Source organism: Helicoverpa zea, chromosome 8, assembly GCF_022581195.2.
Source record: "Helicoverpa zea isolate HzStark_Cry1AcR chromosome 8, ilHelZeax1.1, whole genome shotgun sequence".
Classification (NCBI taxonomy): Eukaryota; Metazoa; Arthropoda; class Insecta; order Lepidoptera; family Noctuidae; genus Helicoverpa; species Helicoverpa zea.
Window position 1 is genome coordinate 925,791 of NC_061459.1, and position 19,877 is coordinate 945,667.

Genomic DNA, 19,877 nt, shown 5'->3' on the forward strand with positions numbered 1-19,877 from the left:
TTGGTACTGAGATGTTGACCTTAAGAAAGAACATAGGATAGTTTTTATCCCGGAAGTTTGAAGAGTTCTCTTGGAAATGCGATATAACCGAACTGGACGCGGGCGAAGCCGCGGGCGGAAGCTAGTAAAACATAAACCTTCATCATCACCCTTTTCAAAATCGTTAAGTTGTTCAAAATCTCGTCCACACATCGGCTAAGTTTTATGAATGAACCATTTGTTTATGTTCGCGTGTCCTGTCGCTATTCATTATTCAGTAGTAGTACCTACTCACTATTGAGGTAAACGCTGTAATCTATAATTTTCTGCTTCACCGATATACCACGAGGCTTATAGGGAAAACGCACTTGAGAATTTGACAAAAAAAAAACTCTGACGAAAAATCTATAAGGATATCCTTAAAAAAATATACAATATAGGCATTGAAAATGGTCTTAGTTGTCTAAAAAATTGGTACAATGTATGAGGTAGTTAACCCGTTATATCTCGAAGCAGAGATATACGCGAGACACATTGATCCTCTATTGTTTTATAATTACCGACATACAAGAGGTTCATTTACTATATTGCCAATAATTTTAAACACCATTTGAAACTATTCTTTTTATATTCCCAACATTTATTTAACACCAACTCTTTAAAACTTACAAACAAACAATTCAATTAGTGCCTAATCACCAGTAAGTACCTTTAATTGCTATCCACATAAGTCGACAATGTACCGGCGCGGCGCACACGCATATAAAATGAACATTCCTGCATGAAACCCTAAACAATACATGATGACAATACGCAATAAACATCTGCCGAACACGGAAATGTTGGAGATGATGAGACATCACATCGAAGAAGAAAATTAAATATTAAATAAGCATTGACGCTTTCTTTGTTCGCTGATTTATCTATACATACTAATGTAATGTAGAGGAAATATGTTTTATTGTCCGTTTGTACCGAAAGCCTCCGAAACTACTGAACGGATTTGGAAAATCCTTTCACTGTTGGGAAGTTACACTATCCCAGAGTAACATAGGATATATTTTGTTCGGGTTCCGAAAATTTTTCAAAATAAAAAAAGTATTTTTTCAAAATAGGCCAAAATACAGCGCTTATCGAACGTCCCCCAAAATCTACCCTTCATCACCACCTATGTATTTTTGCTTGAAAGAAGAAGTGGCGCAACAAACTGCCCTACAACATAAGTTTCCTCAGTACACGAGTGTTACCACGAGAAATATCTAGTATTAAAGAAGCATCAACGCTTTCTTTGTTCGCTGACTTATAGGCTGTTACGCGACGGAAGGGCAGGAACAATGTAGAAGCGCATACAGAGTGTTCTGTCATTAATACCAGTAATTGAATGTTAATTACGCGATTTGTTTGCGTTGAAAAGGGATTTTGTATTGCGACGTGAATATTATTGTGTTAAGGAAATGCGTTTATTGACAGCCTTTAGTGTTTATAAAGTAGCTAATTTATTGTTTGTGTCAGTATTAGGAAGGGTGATTGATTAGTATCAGGAAATGTGGGTACAAAATGAATCATCTTACACATCATGTGTATGTCCAGAAGAGCGCGTAAATGTTGGTCTTACGCATTACACACACGCAACACCATTACTTTAACATTTTAAAATTAATGCATCATTTCTCAATTTTCTTTATTAGCACTTTTCCTCTTAGCTCCAAGATTTTAAGAGACGTAATTTTGATATTTTGCTGACGATACACGCACACAATTTTTAAGAGCCAAGTGGAAGGAATTTGAAGGTTTATTTTAATTAATTAATTTCGTTGTACAAACTTTTGGACCCAAGTGGAAGAAATGTATGAAAACTGTATTATACTAACGGAAAACATTTTCTGTAAGCTGAAATTATGATTACAGATAAGTATATCATCGATTTATTTTAGCACATTTAATGGTGACTTGCAACTCCTTACGAAGTACTTTGTTTTACCTTCATATTTTACTAGTAAGTACCTGACTAACTGATGACTATACAAAGTTATAAACCACAAAAAGTGACTGGCCATCTTGGAATTCCCCGTCTTCTTCCTCAGAACTACACAAAGCACTGCTCAGTACAACTCTATGCAGATAGTTAAAAGATTTATGATAAGATACTGACCATTTGTACCTATAGCCAATAGCGCAACAAACAATTTTATACTCAAGATACTTGATTATTTAGCAAAGCAATAAGATCATAGTTTACAAAAAAAGATACTAATCAATAGGTTTTTACGAATTAGATGGATCACTAATATAGATGATAAAAAGAGCTACTATAGGTTTGAAGGTCATAATTAATATACCTACCATGTTAATTACTTTTACGAATTCGGGAAAATCCCATGTTTTGCTTTAAAGGATAAGCCCGACAAAAAATAGTTCGTCTAGCGTGAACAATATTGAATTACATATTCAAAGTGTTAAAATATTCCGATTCGAATTGACATAGCCATATGAAAAAATAAAATTTTATTTTTTTCCCTTTAATTTTCCTCAATAGGTACTTTTCCTCAAGTAGCCAGCAACACCAAACTTTTAGCCACTGCTGTGCCGACACATCTCCCAGATCATAACAACAACTGCCTTCAAAACAATCCATGGTCCTCATCAAGGTATGATTTTGACAAAAACCATTGCAATGCAACAGCCTTCGTAAAATACGGAAGAGTTCAGAGGCCGCATCTCGAGTGCAACGAGATGAATGAAGATGTCAACACTTCTTACAGTGGCCTGTTGCAAGGTTCTATTAGTTTAGGAGATAAATACAATGTACAGATGCCAGTAAGTCAACTATTGAAGATGATGATTGGTGATACTATTGAAGAAATTTAGCAGATTGAGGTAGGCTGATGTGCTGTCATTCTTCACTGGGTTCAATACCTGACAGAGGCATTCTCACGTAATACGGCCTCTTGATGCTCATTAATGCTCTCTTATAAAGTTTACAAAAAAAAAGTTTTTTGTATCGTCAATTTATCGTAGTCTCACCTAGTTACGAGTCAGTGTCATTGACCTCCACTTTATGGCACTCCACTTTTACATAACAACAAAAACATTAAATAAAAACACGTAGATTATTTATAGCTCATAAAAGTAGTTTAAAACCTTATGAATATAACAATTTTGTTAAGTGATGACTAAGTGCTAAACTGTACCGTGGAAAAGACATAAACGCGCTCACATTTTTACCAGCATGTTGTATTTTTTTTCTTTGAAATTATACATCCAAACTATCCAAACTAATATTATAAATGCGAAAGTAACTCTGTCTGTCTGTCTGTCTGTCTTTCTGTCTGTCTGTCTGTCTTTTCTTCACGCCTAAACTACTGAACCGATTTGTGTGAAATTTGTTACAGACATAGTTTGAAACTTGAGAAAGGACATAGGATAGTTTTTATTACAAAAAAAAATAAAAATAAAATTATTCCGGACATATAGCGCCATCTATTGGTCAAATCAAAAATCTGCTGGTAGTCACTATTCCACGCGAACGAAGTTGCGGGCAAAAGCTAATACTCGTATAATTGCAAAAGGTATTTTACGATCACTACGCCGAACCGTTTTGAACCAATTTTGGTTTCGGTTCCTTAGGTAGGTATACTTAAACCTACACCTTACATATTTTAAATACGGGATAATGTATGCGCGGGTTCCTTAGCGTAACATGTAAATGGATATTTGGGTATAATAATGATATGGAGGTACAATTAAAATGTTTTTTCACTCTCTCTTTCTGTATGAAAAGGTAATGTCTATTTTAAGCTGTCTTATGCTACGCAAGTTCTATTAACATTACACATCGATTACATCAATCTGCAGTCACCTCAACCGAAATAACATAGGAAATCTGCACAACCATTGTGCTGCTTTACATAACAATACCATTGCTCATACAAGTCATACACATCAATCATACAAGCGCATAAAGCTTGCTGCAAATGTATGCAACCCTTGCATTACCATACTCCATGTCATATAGCCACGAAGTAAGGAATGAGTGGAGATGCCATTATGCAGGTAGGTCAGGCGTCTTCTGCTAGGTCAAATACGTACGGTGGGCATGATCAAAACGATCAGTTACCGGTTTCTTTGAGACATCTGTCAACGATTTTTGGTATTACAACAAATGACCGAGTCCAAAGAAGGCGTATTATGGCGAAAACAGTAACGTTCTTCGTCCCCTGCCCACCCGTATGTTGGGGCGTTACTTTGATAGATTTTCCGTTATGGCCCCTCCGCTAGTCATTTTATTCTCCTTGCATGTAACCATGTGGGCGTTTGCTGACAACTGTTTATCGGCAAATTCGAAGAAGGTTTGAAGTCACTGGACTTTAAATGACAGCGGTGAGCTTCAAAATAAAGGAGGCGATAAGATTTTTATCTTACAACGGCATGTATTATTCGGGTACCGACAAACTGAACACTAAACTGTCGGTCAACTGTTGGCCTATAGTTTGGTTTGGTAATTGCGAAGCTGATGAAACGTTTAACTGACATCCCAAAAAGGAAGGGAGTTCTCAGTTCGTCGTAATTTTTTATGTTGTTTTATTTGGCCTGATTGATGTAGCGTGCGCACTATCAAAAGTATGACATACTAATTAAGAGCCTGACCAACTATCGGCCGACAAAAAGTTTGCAAGCTGCTGGGATTCTTACGTTTTAAATATTGTTTCTTTATAATATCACAAAAAGTGTTTGTGTCATCCTCGTGTACTGTTTAATTCGCGTTGACGTTATTTCTATGCAGTAATTGATATGCTGTCAACCTTTCGCATCTCATTAGGATGGATGGTGCAAAAATATCGAAATATTTTAATAATTTAATTTTTATACAAAGAAAAAAGTGTGAATACCAATATTATAAAGGACATATTTTGTTATTACTACGAATTTGACATTTTTGTAAACAACAGCTCGTTCAAATCATTTATAAAAATTGCAAACTGGCAATAAGCGCAAGAATTCAAGTAAGAACTTAACTGTTTGCTGAAGGAATGTTATCTAGTGAATGATAAAGTGTTGATAAGCGTGAGAAACAAAACAATGCAATTGAAGTAAAGCACACGTTTTTATGATTACTGATTAGCACTGTGAGCCGTGAAATAAGCGTAACTGTAGCACTTTGTTTGGATTTTTTAAGTAGGAGATAAAAGTATTTATACCACATTTATTTAGATTTCAAATCACTTAGGTATGCCTTAATTTTTCCCATGTAACTTCACTATTAAATTGAAGATATACACACCACTAAGAGAATAACCGTTAAAGGTTACATTAACACAAAAGCTAAAGGCACATTATTATAATTGCAATGAGAACTTTACAATAACACGATATTTTGTACCTACAAAAACAAATGAAAATGCAAGCGACTCAGTATTCGAACCACGCTTAAAGTTTCGCATAATAACATGCAATACAGAACATTACAATATGGAGATACGTACACATGGTGATTATTTCACGCACTTTTTCTTTTGTCTTCAGCGGCGTGTCGAAATGTTCCGCTTCAAGGGTGGGATCTTTGTGATCAGGACATGGTTGAGAAACTTTATCGTACGTGTGTCATCATCTACCTAGCCTTTTCCTAACAATATTGTTTTTTTTTTTATGGAAAATCATCAAATGGCTCGGCTGTGGGTGCAGCGTGAAGGAGTATTATAGTCTCTTACCAACTAAAACCCCTCATGTTCCTGCTAAAACTCTTTTACCTATACTAAGGCCGCAGTAACTCGAATCTTTCCAATAATCCCGCAGCCTTTCTATAGGTATTGGGGTCAGCTTCCAGTGTAACTGGACGTAACTGGATACCAGAATTTTACAGGAAGCAATTGCTTATTTAGTCTTCCCTTGACAATACTGTCAGAATTTCTGGCCTCTGACTACCTGTAACGACTGCCAAAGATGTTGAAATGACTACTGGGACGAGTCCTACCAACCAATGTGCCGCCATTCTAGTGCCATGTACTTTTATAAGAGCGTTTTTGTTTGAAAAGGAGTTCGTGAAAATCCGCTAGTGGGAAAGTGCTATAATCAATAGAACAGTACAATATCAGATGTAATGTGAAAGTCTAGCCTAGTTGACAAAATTCTAGACACAATGATTACGAGTTTACAATAGAAATACGAGTACAATTCGCATGTCGTCAGTTCTGCAATCGTCCGAACAAAATGTAACACATGACATAATTTTAACTGTATTAACTGTTACCTACTCTTGTATTGCCTAACTGTTATACGTATTCTTGTCAGTTAATTGTTATTTGTTGGATAATCAATTAGAATTGCACTGTTTATCGTTATTTATCAAACATTCTTGTCTAAATTATAAATTTATAGTTGTTGTGTAACGAAAATTTTATTATTAAAATGATTATGTTACACTATAAGAAATAGGATTTTTGTTTGTTTGTATACGAAACTACAGAATCGATTTGAAAAACTCTTTCACTGTTGAAAAGCTACATGCTGCTCTTCCCGAGAAACACAGGCTTCGTTTTATCCCAGTGCGGGCAGTAATTCTCACGGGACGGGCTTGAAACCGCAGGAAAATGGCTATTTAGTCAAATATACTCTCTATGAAATCTTAGATACGAGAACAAAGATTGTCAGTGATATAGTTGGTTAGCAACAAAAGATGCCCTTTTAACCTCCAGTTACTATTGCCAGTCATGTCGGTATTAATCTTCGCACCTTTTAATTATTGCAAAAATAAACTATGGACTTCGATGCATCATCAACAAAGCATAATACCTCTTTACCGACGAAGGCTTAGGTTAGGTCTGCCCACATTTATCGATGCGGAATCAGCTAGCACCCGTTAAAAAAGCCTTTATGTCTGTACGTTTAATAAGGGTGTTACCACGGAGGAAAAATTGGTGTTACTAATACGATTCGCATCGACTCAGATCGAACGCCGCCCGAAACGAGCCGTTTGTATAGCTAATCGGTGATAAGTCGAGTAAGTGTGGTGATAAACACTCGCCTTAAGGCGATTTCGTGAGGATAAATGTGGCGAGACCCTTAGATTCCGCCATTGTCTGCAAGTGTCCACGAGCGGATTTTTTATAATAATTGCTTTTTCTCCCATGCCTCCATGGTGCCATTGAAAAGCAAGATTCTTTCCGTTTTACTGAGAATTCTACGTCATTATTGTACGTGTTATGATACCTTATCGTTTAATTTTAATTTGATACTAATTGACAGCGGCTTTGTTTGCGTTTATCCCTAACAAGATTATTATCATTTTTATACTGTGTTTATGTAACTATTGTTATTAAAAAATTCAGATGTGCATTTTTTTGGTAACACCTGCTCTTATATAAACACCCGTCCCATGGAAACTACTTCGCGCACCCAGATAAAAAGTAGCCTGTAGCCTTTTTCTATAAATGGGATATCTATCACTTAAAGAATTTATTATATCGGTACATTAGTCCCTGAGATTTGCGCGCGCAAACACAAAAAAACTCTACAGCCTTATAATATTAAGTACCATAGAAACAAAATCTATATATGTGAATTAAAAACGATAGACAATTGTAAAGATTGAAGAGTCTTACAGAAGCAAAACCAATGTCTCACGACAACGTTACGCAGTTAACAGATCTTCAACAAGGAATTACTTTAACATTTCTCAGTTAAACTGCAATAAACATTCCGTTGTCTGAATACTGTTTATTATATTAATGTTATTTTGCTAAAGTATTGGTGTTGTATAAGACTGCACATCTTTGCGGTTGTAAACTTACTGCTTCCTATATTTCTGCATTGAGACAACGCTTTGTGTATTTTCTTATGCTGTTTACTGTATTATGTTCAAGTGGTTGCAGCCGCGTCCCGGGGAAACTTCTACCCTGCGTACCCGGATAAAACATAGCCTGATTCAGCACAGATAGTGTAGCTTTCTAACAATGAAAGTCTTATTCAAATAACTTCAGTAGACTCCGAGCCTATTCGATTCCAACAAACAAATATAAGTTGCGAGTTAAGATAGAAATTATATACCTGTAGGTACTTTTTATAAGGCAGGATATTTAAATGTATAAAGTAAGTAGTTCCGTTAGAGCGAGTAAAACCGTGAGAAATACACTGCAGGTGTTACAAGGCATAATAATATTATATACATATGTTTAATTTAATTGTCTTTGCGGTTGAGGATTCAATAAAATTATCGGAAAGCCAACCACGAATTGTTTACAGTTTAATCATCAATAATATGATAAGATCTATACCTTTGTTGAAGATCACTCAGGGATTCATGACTTACTAGGTGAGTTAAACCGGGAGGCATTCGGATAAACATTAGCTTATCCTCGATTAACTACGTTGGGGTCGGCTTCCAATTCAACTGGACCAGTTTTTACGAGAAATGACTACCTATCTGACCTCCACAAAACAGTTAGTGAGACTGGTTGTCCGGTTGTCTGGCTTCGGACAATCCGTAACGTATGTCTTCGAATGAAAGCCAGGATCTACCAATTTACCGTGGTTTTGTACAAAAACAAAATTAAAGCAAACTGTTCAGCTTTATAAGTTTTTTCAACATTGCATTTAGCAGGTGTATACATTATAATTAAAATGTCTTATACCTACTTACTAAAAGAAATGCATTCCCTTCCGAGAATAATTTTGAAACCCCAAAAATTGTACTTTATCTCAATCGCCATAATGATAACGAAGGCCATTCCATTAAAAGCACGAATTTTAGAGTTCCGTATATTTCTATATAAAAACCGGATATACGGTAGTTGCATTATCAAGATAACTTCAAAATTAGACAATACTAGACCTTCAGAGACAGAGGGTCGTGGGTTCATATCCACCTCCAACGAATGTATTGAAATTCTAAGCATAATTGTTAAAAGTTAAATTATTCAATCCTTTGAAGGTTTTAGTTAGTTTCAGAGAAGTATATTTTTTTGAAGGCTTCAAGTGCTTCATTGTTTATGTCCTGAAATAATAGTACCTATTTACTTGTGACATTCGCTGAAATAGTGATATCATTGTTTGATATTTCACTATACTATACAACGTGATTAAACAAAGAAACTAAGACATAACGTTATTGGCTACAGTAACGCTAGCTTGGTTCATCTTTAAGAGACAAAATCTTAATTACTACTTTAAGTAAATACATAGTATTTAAGGCTTCATAAGAGCTTATAAAATCCCTTCTGAAAATAATCCTCGTGGAATTTAGAACAGTGTACAAAAAACGTGTAAAATAATTACGGTACGGAACCTCGGCCACATTTGAAAGGCGCTATACACAAACACAGTTGTGGACTTTTTTTTTATTATTTACAGCATTTATTTGGGCAACTTGTATATGTTAACATAACTATTGAGCTTGTTTACGTAATCAAATAACGGTTGCAGGTTCAATCAGATACTGCAAGAAGTTTGGTAACTTTTATGAGGCAGCTAATGATTATGACAATTATTGAAACTATAGGAGTTAAATACAGCAGTTTAGTATTATTATTATGGACTGATAGAAGAGAAATTGTGTAAACTGAAACCTATTGTCAACACCAAATTAGGAATGGAACTGAAAATGTAAACATTCCTTTTGTATAGATAGACGTTTTGATGAATGACTGATAATTCTGTATATTTTATCTTCAATATACAACAAAGAAAACGGAAATACATACATAAATAGTCATATTGAATGTGGCTCTCACTTCAAGAAGACGCAAACATGAGCATATTCTTCCATCCTTTCTATTGGTGTACAAAATATTACAAAATCCTGTCTAGTTTTATTCATATAACATGTTTTGATGTCGTCTGGTCCATATTTAAGAGCATTGATTACGACTGCACTACAGTTTTGTAATGCATTTGCAATAACATGCTCCCATTGTGTTTAGTCTTACATTAGAATGAATGTATGCCTGTATATGGTAATATGATCGTTATGTACTTTACATTAAGGTTCAAAAGGATTAAATAGTGGTGGACTTACAGCTTTTCTTCTATGGAGCTTGCTGTTGTCGCTTTCCCGGAGGTGTGACTCTCCGCATCTATGTCCTTGACCTGTAAAGACAGATAAGTAACATCAAAAACGAAAAAAAAATATTCCTTAGTACTCCTTAGTTAATAATGTCAAAATCTAATAGAAATTGAATCGCAATAGCAGTTTTAAACATATCGGGCATTCTGTTACTATTAAAAGACCAATCGTATTCCAACGACATTCGATTGGTTTGCGATTGGTCTGCTATTTTGGTGATTTTGGTCTATACGGTAGTTTGCTCTACAATCATATTGCAATCGTAAATCATTTGCAGACAAAATGATTCATTATTGAATGACAGAAAACGATAAAATCGCTTATTTAAAAGAAAAAATAGCGGAATGCCACATACGCTTCAATCGTAATCGAATCGGGATTGGATCGCAGTCGAATGTGAATCGTATGTTGCTTAAGTAAAATTAGGAGAATCGGACCCCAGGTCACGTCGTAAAGAGTAGGTATGTACAGAACGCCAGCAGACCAACCTACCTCAAATCTGACAACTTTTGCCAATTAACATTATCCATTTGATGGATTGAGGTAGTTTGATGTATACATTGATCTCTTAAAAAGTATAGTCTATAACTGAATAGCAAGGATGCATTACAAATTATAGCTTAGTATGGCTTTGGTCTCCCTATTTTATTATAGTTCTTTATATTTCAAAGACGCTGGTAATGGTCCGAAGACCCTTTAAAGGTTAAATAAATCTTCAAAACATCGCGTGAGACTTCATTACATATCATGAAAACTTCATTGCATGTTAATTATTATTATTTAAGCAATTTAACTGTCGTAAATATTAATCACTATAACAATTAAGTACGTGGATCTTCTGCAAAAATATAAAGAAGTAGGTATGGTTCGTGTTTTGTAATAAGAGGATGATTATATTTTAATCGATTTATATATAGGTATCGATATGTCAATGCCAAGTGCTAAAGAATATGTGCCAAAAATAAGGTTTGTGCCTTTTATATTCCACCTCCATGAGCTGTCTTGAAAATGGTAGAAAAAAATCAAAGATCTTTTCTTCGAGCATATGTATTTAAAACAACAACGGAAACTACTCTACTTATCGTAAAACAGTATTCATCATCCATTTGGTCGATTATTCTCGTAAGGGATTTACTAATACTTCAATATCACAATATTACTTCAGCATGATGTAATAGAGAGCGTTCTTCAATCGGTAGTAGCAGCCGAAACAATGAGCCGACATCATTCTATATCATCTCTGTACTATTGTGATAGAATATCGTAAACAATGCCTACAGTACGTTATTAATATCTGTATTATGTACTGTGAGATCTGCTGCAATTCTCCTGAATGCAGACTCTGAATATTTCATACTATGCTGTTTTGAGTTTATTAATACACACATAAAATACAAATATTTCCTCTAAGTGGAAAATCTACACTAACATTTTACATCATGTGATAGTGTAGACCTATTAAATACATACTTTAAGATCCTAATACCTATATGTATTAGGATCCTAGATGTATAGAATGTGAGGATGTATAGAAGACCTATATGTTCTGTCATATAAAAACTAAAAGGCTTCAACTATTTGTGACCTGAAAAATAGACACCTTATCATTTGGTGCAACATAGTACAACTGGATAAGTTGGACCTTATCTATGTAAAGCGTAAAATTGACACCTTACTATGTCAGCGATGCATACGTCTTGTCGTTTAACCTATTTAGGTCAGAAGCATGTACATAGGTACGTATGGAAACAAGAAACAATGTAACTAGTTAAGTAGCGGACTTTAAAGGTTTTTTTTAGTTTGATTCAGACTAAAAATTACTCTAATACAATGTTCCTCTAAGTCCTTATCTCCACGGATGGCTGTCGCCGGATGCTGGTCATAACATCCCGGCGTTACCGCGAATGCTGTATCAGCGAAGGCCCCCAACAAAGTGTTTACAAAAGTATACTGCATGCATAACTAGCTAATTTACAGACAAATGAAATAACAAAATACTCGACTATAATAACAAACTATAAATATAATAAAAGCAAAGATAAAAACGTGACTATAAAACGCTAAAAGATAAAAAAGAAAAACATTTAAAGATCACGGTTTGGAAGTTCAAAGAATAACTCGAAATACAAATAATGAAATACTCATTTCCAGTAGAGTAGCCACTAGCCATCAAATAGATACTACAGCAAACAACTGAGTAAAATAGTGAAACTGAATTGCAAAACAGATTAAAACACAATTGCTTTGACAGAAAATTGTGAAAGAACTAAATATCGACTAACTGTAAATAGTTTCTCAATGTAAGACTAATTTTAATTAGCAGAAGCGAATAATGAGAAGGACCGAGAGTCTAAAAAAATACTAGATGGACCTAAGACAGGAAAAATCGAAAAAGTCGTGGTGGCCTAGTTGGTAAAGGACCAACCTCTTAAGTATGAGGGCGCGGGTTCGATCCCAGGTCAGACAAGTACCAATGCAATTTTTCTAAGTTTGTTTGTACTTTCTAAGTATATCTTACACACCATTGACTGTGTTTCGGATGGCACGTTAAACTATAGGTCCCGGCTGTCATTGAACATCCTTGGCAGTCGTTACGGGTAGTCAGAAGGCAGTAATTCTGACACCAGTCTAACCAAGGGGTTGCCCGGGTAACTGGGTTGAGGAGGTCAGATAGGCAGTCGCTTCTTGTAAAGCACTGGTACTCAGCTGAATCCGGTTAGACTGTAAGCCGACCCCAACATGATTGGGAAAAGGCTCGGAGGATGATGATGATCTATGACACCACAAGCAAATGAAAACTAAATAACACGGGCCAGATTACTGAAAGAAAGAAAGAAAATACCTTTAGTTGTTTCATTCCATTCTCATTTCTCTTCATGGGGCCTTATTACTAGGAACAATTTCGAAACACTCGAACCCTGCTTACATGGTGTTATAAGGAACTAGTGCATTAGCTAATGACTATAAACCATTTCCTTAAAACGTGGCAAACCTTGCATTACAAACCGTTGAAAAAAAAGAACATTCGGATGTTGACAATTTCCCACTCAAGCCTTCCTTTTTTCTTCCTACTTACAAAACCAGAGGTTTCCTCATTTCCATATCTAAAACCGTCTAACAATCTTCTCGGGTCAGTAGTTCTATCATCGAGTGGTAATTTTAATCATCTTTCATCACCAGAGTGCAGAGTTACAAATCTATCAGAGTGATCAGTTCTGATAGCTCGTTCATTGAAGCGTCATGGTGCAAATTGGTTTTCGCAATGTGTACCTACTTACTAGTGTTTGTAAAGCTTCAGTGCACAGGCTGTAACCTCGTTTTAAGATCCACAATAGTTTTTTGTGCGATATTGTTAGGATCTAGGCAATGAATTACATGATCTCTCTAAGTAATGCTGTGTCTATAGTCTGTTTTGATTTTTTTCTTATTAGATAATGTAGGCTATCGATCGCTTTGCGAATCTGTTTTGAGACTGAATGAGTGTAAACAATAAAAACACGTGAGATTTATTTATGTAGATGATTTTGTTTGGTCATCAGAATTTGTTCCAGACACGAGTAAAATTACGTATTTTTCAGTTTTAAACTGTGATAATTACCGGCCTTGATTTGGTGATATCGTCTATTTAATGTAGGAAATCATATTACGAGTGACTTCGTTTTTTGGGTCATTAGTTAAGTCTGTGCTGAAGACCCACAATTTGTTATACTGCGCGATTCTGGCTGTGGTAATCTAATATATATTATTTTGCTAGTGCTTTAGAGAACATAAGTTACAAATCTAGGTACTTACATATATTATTTTAACACTAACCACATAAGTGCGGTAGTCAATAAGTTGTTATACCTACTCGCAGCTATAAATAGTATCGACTTAATAACACAGCTCGGATGATGGAAAAATCGTGACTACATACATACACACAGACCGATTGTTCCATTAATCCACTATAACACTACAAAGTAGGTAGGAAGTTAGATAATTGGATCGAATCCGAATAGCGGGTACAAACGCACATCCGATCGCGTGCACCCAATGTCATTACACCACTGTCGTATAGTTTGTGAGCCTGTAACAAGTAGTACTGTAACTCATTAGACCAATATTCTAAGTTTAATTTCAATGGCATGTACTTACAAAAATAAATAAGGATGTTATGACAGTTTTTAATATAAGAAAATTATTGGTTACGGTTATTGTTTAATTTAAAAAAAAACGCAAATGAAGTCCGATATAAAATATTTGCAAAAATTTTACGTTTGAAATATGTAGTTGTTCCCTACAAGTATAATATGCCGAATAAGAATTTTAATTTGCATAAGTTTTCCGTGAAAAAAAATACATAGGAGTCTCGTCAACACCTGATGACCGACTCATATAGCATCGTAGATAAAGTAAATGGACTTCAATGCATCCAATAGCAAAAATCTTTCCGTTTGCTTACGAACACAATTACACATCTACTATTTACGGCATTGAAACGCATAGAAAACAAAAAACAAAAACAAATCATCGTAAGTGTATCGGCGACCGGCTCTCGTACGGACCGAGCTGTTATGTCATCGCGTTCTACTTGCAGTGTGTTGTCCCAATTGCTGCAAAATGTTTTTGTCTATTTTCAATTGCAGTCCGACTAGATTCGAAAGGTCCAACTGGTGCATTCGGTATCATCGTAATAAGTATGCTTATTGTAGTTATTTATTCTTCAAGGGCATCATCGAAGTTTTTTTTATAAAGAAGATTTTTGCTTCGCCGGTTTTTTTGTGGGAAAATGTAGGCACATAACATTTTATGTATGCAAACAAATGAATGTAACATAAAAATTACAGTGAAATTTTAGTTGCAATTTTAGCTTATTAACTTTTACTTTGATAATCAAAATTACTTATTATATTGCAACAATTACTGTCTCAATTATACATAATAGCCAACATTGCTTCAATGATTAAAGTAGAACAAATTTGTTGTTATTATGAAGCAAGAAAGACATGTAGTGCACCACACAAAAAGGGCCAATTACCCTCAAATCACAGCTTTTGTCAGAAAGCAGTCAAAAAGTTGTCGTTTAGCTCATATTACGAAATGCCGTGTGAGTGCGGGCTCCGCGACAATATTGCAACGTTGCAAGGTTTCACCGTGGGACGGTGCAGCCATTTCTTATTAATAAACTTTCCCTTTGGCTGAGGTATTGTTTGCTTGCTAGCCTTAGCCTTATTTGTTCGTGTGTTTATCTTTGACATCTTCTTTAGGCTAACTTTCGTTTTTTCAAAAAAATATTTTGGTTCCACTATGTATTAGGGTCATAAAGTAAATAACCACTAGGGTACTTGTAGCTTGCTCGATAGATACATTAGTATTTTACAGAATTTATTTTCAGGTTAAGTCAGTAGGAACCAAATGCAGCAAATGACTGCTGGCGTAAAACGGAGTTAAATATTTTTTAGTTTAAATTATAATTTAATTATACGAGAGTTAAATAAATTATAAGAGTCTGGTGAATAAATATTATATAAAGAATATAGGTAATTAATGGATTTCTAGTGTTTAGTAAATTATTCCTAAGCGTGGCTTTTAAGAATAGCCTCTTGCTAACAATTAACACCTAAACTATGCTCGCGTGGGAAGCTCTTTTGTTTTTGTTTAATCATTTCATACATGACTCCTCTTAACATAGTAGGCACTGACTGCATTTACGTGAATATTCCACAGTTAGTTTCCATGATCCATAATTTCAGTAAATTTAGCGATCAAGTTCTCGGTCCGATCGTGACCTCCAAATTCGCGCCACTGCAATCAACCGCCATATTTGTCGTAACCGCCATTTTCCCCGTTTTCGCGCCAAATCTGTACTAAATTGCGTTCTGTTCGATCGCTCCATTGACTACATGAAACAGTGAAAACCGCAAGAATAGTAAAGTTTTCCAAAAGAAACTTCAAGTTCATGATAACTGTAATATTATCGTAATGGTGTTGAAAACATTTTGTGGGTGCTTAAAAATGGCGCCGGTTCATTGACTGGAAAGTACAAAAGGGCTGTGAATAGGCACTTTTTGTGCATTTTCTATCATTAAACTAATGTTTTCTCTATTGGTAATAGTGGATATTGCAACACAACTGTTATAGAACAACAGTGATAAAATTATAGATATTGTCTATTTTTTACTACCGGTAATGTTCGGACAGGTGGCGAAATCGCAAACTCAATTCTCTTTTATTTTTTTACATAATTGGAAACTTTATCATATCTATGAGATTCAGTACGAAATAAAAGAACTTTCCTTGTTTTACCTCAGAATCAAAATTATGTATTTCTTAACTTTAATTTGCTACTGTATTTTTCATCATTTGTCATTTGGTAACATCTTCGTTTGTCGCTCATATTGTGAATGTCTAAACCCGTTTAGATATGCATTTGCAAGCGTAATTGCATAGTGCTCGCATTAAACAGCATATTATGTAAACCAGGACTGAAGACGCCTCTGCCTCCTTGGCACACTTGCATTCTATTGTAGGTACATAAGTACCTACATGCTTAATATTCTCAGCATTTATTTTGATGTTATGTGAACGTAGGTAGGTACTTAGCTTCTCACAATTAATTATTTAGTAATGCTTTATTTGGTTAAACAATTGCATTAAGTTAATAGGAAAGGCACTTTTTACAATTTTAATACTACATCCTGACAAAATAAAAAAAATACGGTTACAGACCTAAATCTCAAGTAAGCGATCATGTCCTGCACACAGACATTTACATCCGGAAATAACATTATTACAGACAAGGGGAAGTGACGTAACAGGCTCATAACAAGACCATAGACAGACGCGGCTTATCTATGGGGGGAAAGCGTAGGCTTCGTGTGGTTCATAATATATGTTTCGTGCTATGGTGACGTAACGATGATGGGATTCATCGAAAGTTTGGATGGTAAAAGAGTTGTGAACACGATGAAGAACAGTAGAACTGGTAAATCCATGGAATCAGAAAACAGAAAGCAGTCTGTACAGGTGAATGATTTCAGTAATGAATTAAAGAACTATTAAGCAAATTCAAATGTGAATTGTAATTTATATGGTAATTTCGTTTAATACTTTGTACTAATTAGTAGTTAGAGCATAAACTTCGATGGGTATAATGGAAGGGGACAACTAAAAATCGATGGGTGGATTGTGTGAAAGACGATATTATACGTATGGCTGAAAATAAAGCCATTTAAATTCTGGGGATATCCTACTAATATTATAAACGCGAAAGTTTGTATGTATGGATGTATGGATGTATGGATGTTTGTTACTCTTTCACGCAAAAACTACTGAATGGATTTTAATGAAACTTTACAATAATATAGCTTATACATCAGAATAACACATAGGCTACAATTTGTAAACATATTGTTCGAAATACTAAACCTGCGCAGACGAAGTCGCGGGCACCAGCTAGTGAAATATAAAAAAGACTAACCTCCGACTGTACATAGGTACCTAAATAAAATTAGAATAAGGGCCGGAGGATAATGACTGGTAATGCATTATCCCTTTGTCATATAATTCCAACCTCTTAAGAACTTATGATATAGGAGTAAGAGCCTATTTGTTTGAATTCGCTATTAATCAATGTCTCCCAACAACAAATAAAAACGTCAAAAGAAATCTTCATGTTTCCTAATAAAATCTAGCAAGTGGTCGGGAATCCCGGAGAATGGGAATATAAACTGTAGTCGTGGTGTGAATAATACATAGAATGTTGGGATTTTCTTACTAATATAGAAATTCTATCAAATAGGTAGGATTTTCCATAACTTCTTGGTAATATAGGTTCATAAATAAATAATTTATTTTAAAAGCTTTCTTTAAAACAATATCTTCTGTAAAGTAATATTCATACCCACAATTGATCTACTTAATTTATGTGTTCCCGTTAATTTTTTTCTGACTGTACCACAGCGGAAAATCTTCAGTATAAAACCAGTGTAATAAAATTCCTTTACAACTAATTTCCAATTACCATAATCGCACAGTATTCTATACATTTTCCACTATACATATACGTAGGTACCTATCTCATCTGCTAAGATGTAACCAAGACTCAGTTAATATTTAAATCAATGCAAAACCATAAATAAAACATTAGTTCATTGTTCGTGTTTTATTCGCTAAACATCTCCTCATTGTCTATTAACACTCGAGAAGTAGAAAAACGTGAGATAAAGACGTTTTGTACAAAAGCTTGTTGCTATTTCTTAGTAACTACTTACTTACATGTTTAGATTCGAAGTGATTTGTTTTTATAAACATGGAGTTTTAATTGTTATCTTGTATCTTTATGGGTTCAGATGACGTGTTAGTTAGCTTGTTTTATGGTAACTTATTGTACCTTTACCTAGTGTTAGTGATAGCGGGAACCACGGCTTATAGGTTAAATACTTCTTTTTCAAGAGTAAAAAGTATCTTTGAATAGCCTATATACCTATAGACATAGATAGAATTTCCTTAGTAAAACATTTACATAATACCTATGTTATGTCATTTTCTATGCAAGTCATCTGAGGACTTCATAAAATGTGAACATGCAACATGCGTGTGTCGTAATAATTTTAAAGTAAAGCCTTAAATAATTTTTTTCTAGAGGGCAAGAGGTTTCATCAAGTACCTACAAAAAGATAAAGGCCTGAACCTCGCAATAGGGCCACAATGCAGTTAGAGTACGGTGCATTCTATCAAGGAGCGTCATACATTAGAATGTTTCTGCATACATCACGCCCTGCTTGGGCCTGGAATCGGATAGACAGAATAAGCTGCATATACTTATATAGAACTACAGTTAAATTCAATTAGTTAGACAGGAATTAGTCACAAAACTTCCTTCCTTCTGAAACCTATGACCCTAATTATATCCAAGACAGCGCCCATAAATCGTGTCCAAACGCTCCCTACGAATGCAAACGAGGCACAGTACTACATCGTCACATAGTATAGGAAGTGCATTCACGGCTACTGGCTAGTCGCACGACTGGCCAACGGACAGTGAAATTTTAGCTGCAATTACCCTAATAATGATGTACAAGCCGCGCCTTCCCTGTTGATGCGCTTGCGCTTCTAATTAAGTATGCCGACGCCGACGTAAAGGCAGCTAAGCGACGTAAGTGCTTCTTCGGAAAGGCAGGGATAAGCAGCCGTTGACAGTCACAATTTGCTTCGTGATCCACGATTACATTAGGTACGAAGAATTAGGTACAGAAAGTTGATGATAAAAACAATATTTGAGAACATAACTATGCTCCTTTCAAACAGGTATTCTGTCTGTCAAGGAAATTGACCTAAGTCGAAGTGCAAAGTAAATGTCTTCTTTTGCAATTTTGCTTTAAGGAAGTCTCAAAGTAATCTTCAAAAAGTCACGAAATTGTTCCAATACAATAATATTCCGTCATAATAATAAGATCCCTAACTGGACTCAGTCCTCATGAATATATGCCGCGTATCGCGGAGCGCATCGACTTCCTGAAGCAAAAAGTCTGTGCATGGGCTAGCCGTATTCGAAGGTATAAACGACGGGTAGAACGTTACACCCAGAATCGTATGTTCCAGAGTGATCAAAGATGGGTATATAGAACTTGGGAGCGACCTGAGCAATACGTGATGGACGGGAGCCGGCCGGATGATGGTGCCACAAACATGTTTTGGCGCAACCTCTGGTCGACGCCCGTATTTCACGAGGAGGGTGACTGGACACGTGATGTTGAACGGGAGTGTGAACAAATACCAGAAATGGAGGAGGTCAATATTACCTCCTCCGACGTAGCCTGTGCAGCTCGTCCGATGCAAAACTGGAAATCACCAGGAC

The 19,877-nt window shown here is 35.4% G+C and overlaps 1 protein-coding gene across 1 annotated transcript in view; it reads right to left on the reverse strand.

Moving 5' to 3' along the window:
• LOC124632410 (neprilysin-4-like) overlaps window positions 1–19,877 on the reverse strand; it is a 53,745-nt gene that overhangs the window by 26,992 nt on the left and 6,876 nt on the right. The window contains exon 2 of the mRNA XM_047167242.1: window positions 9,989–10,059. Within this exon, the coding sequence (XP_047023198.1) occupies window positions 9,989–10,059 (71 nt within the window). The remainder of the gene's footprint in view (window positions 1–9,988; window positions 10,060–19,877) is intronic.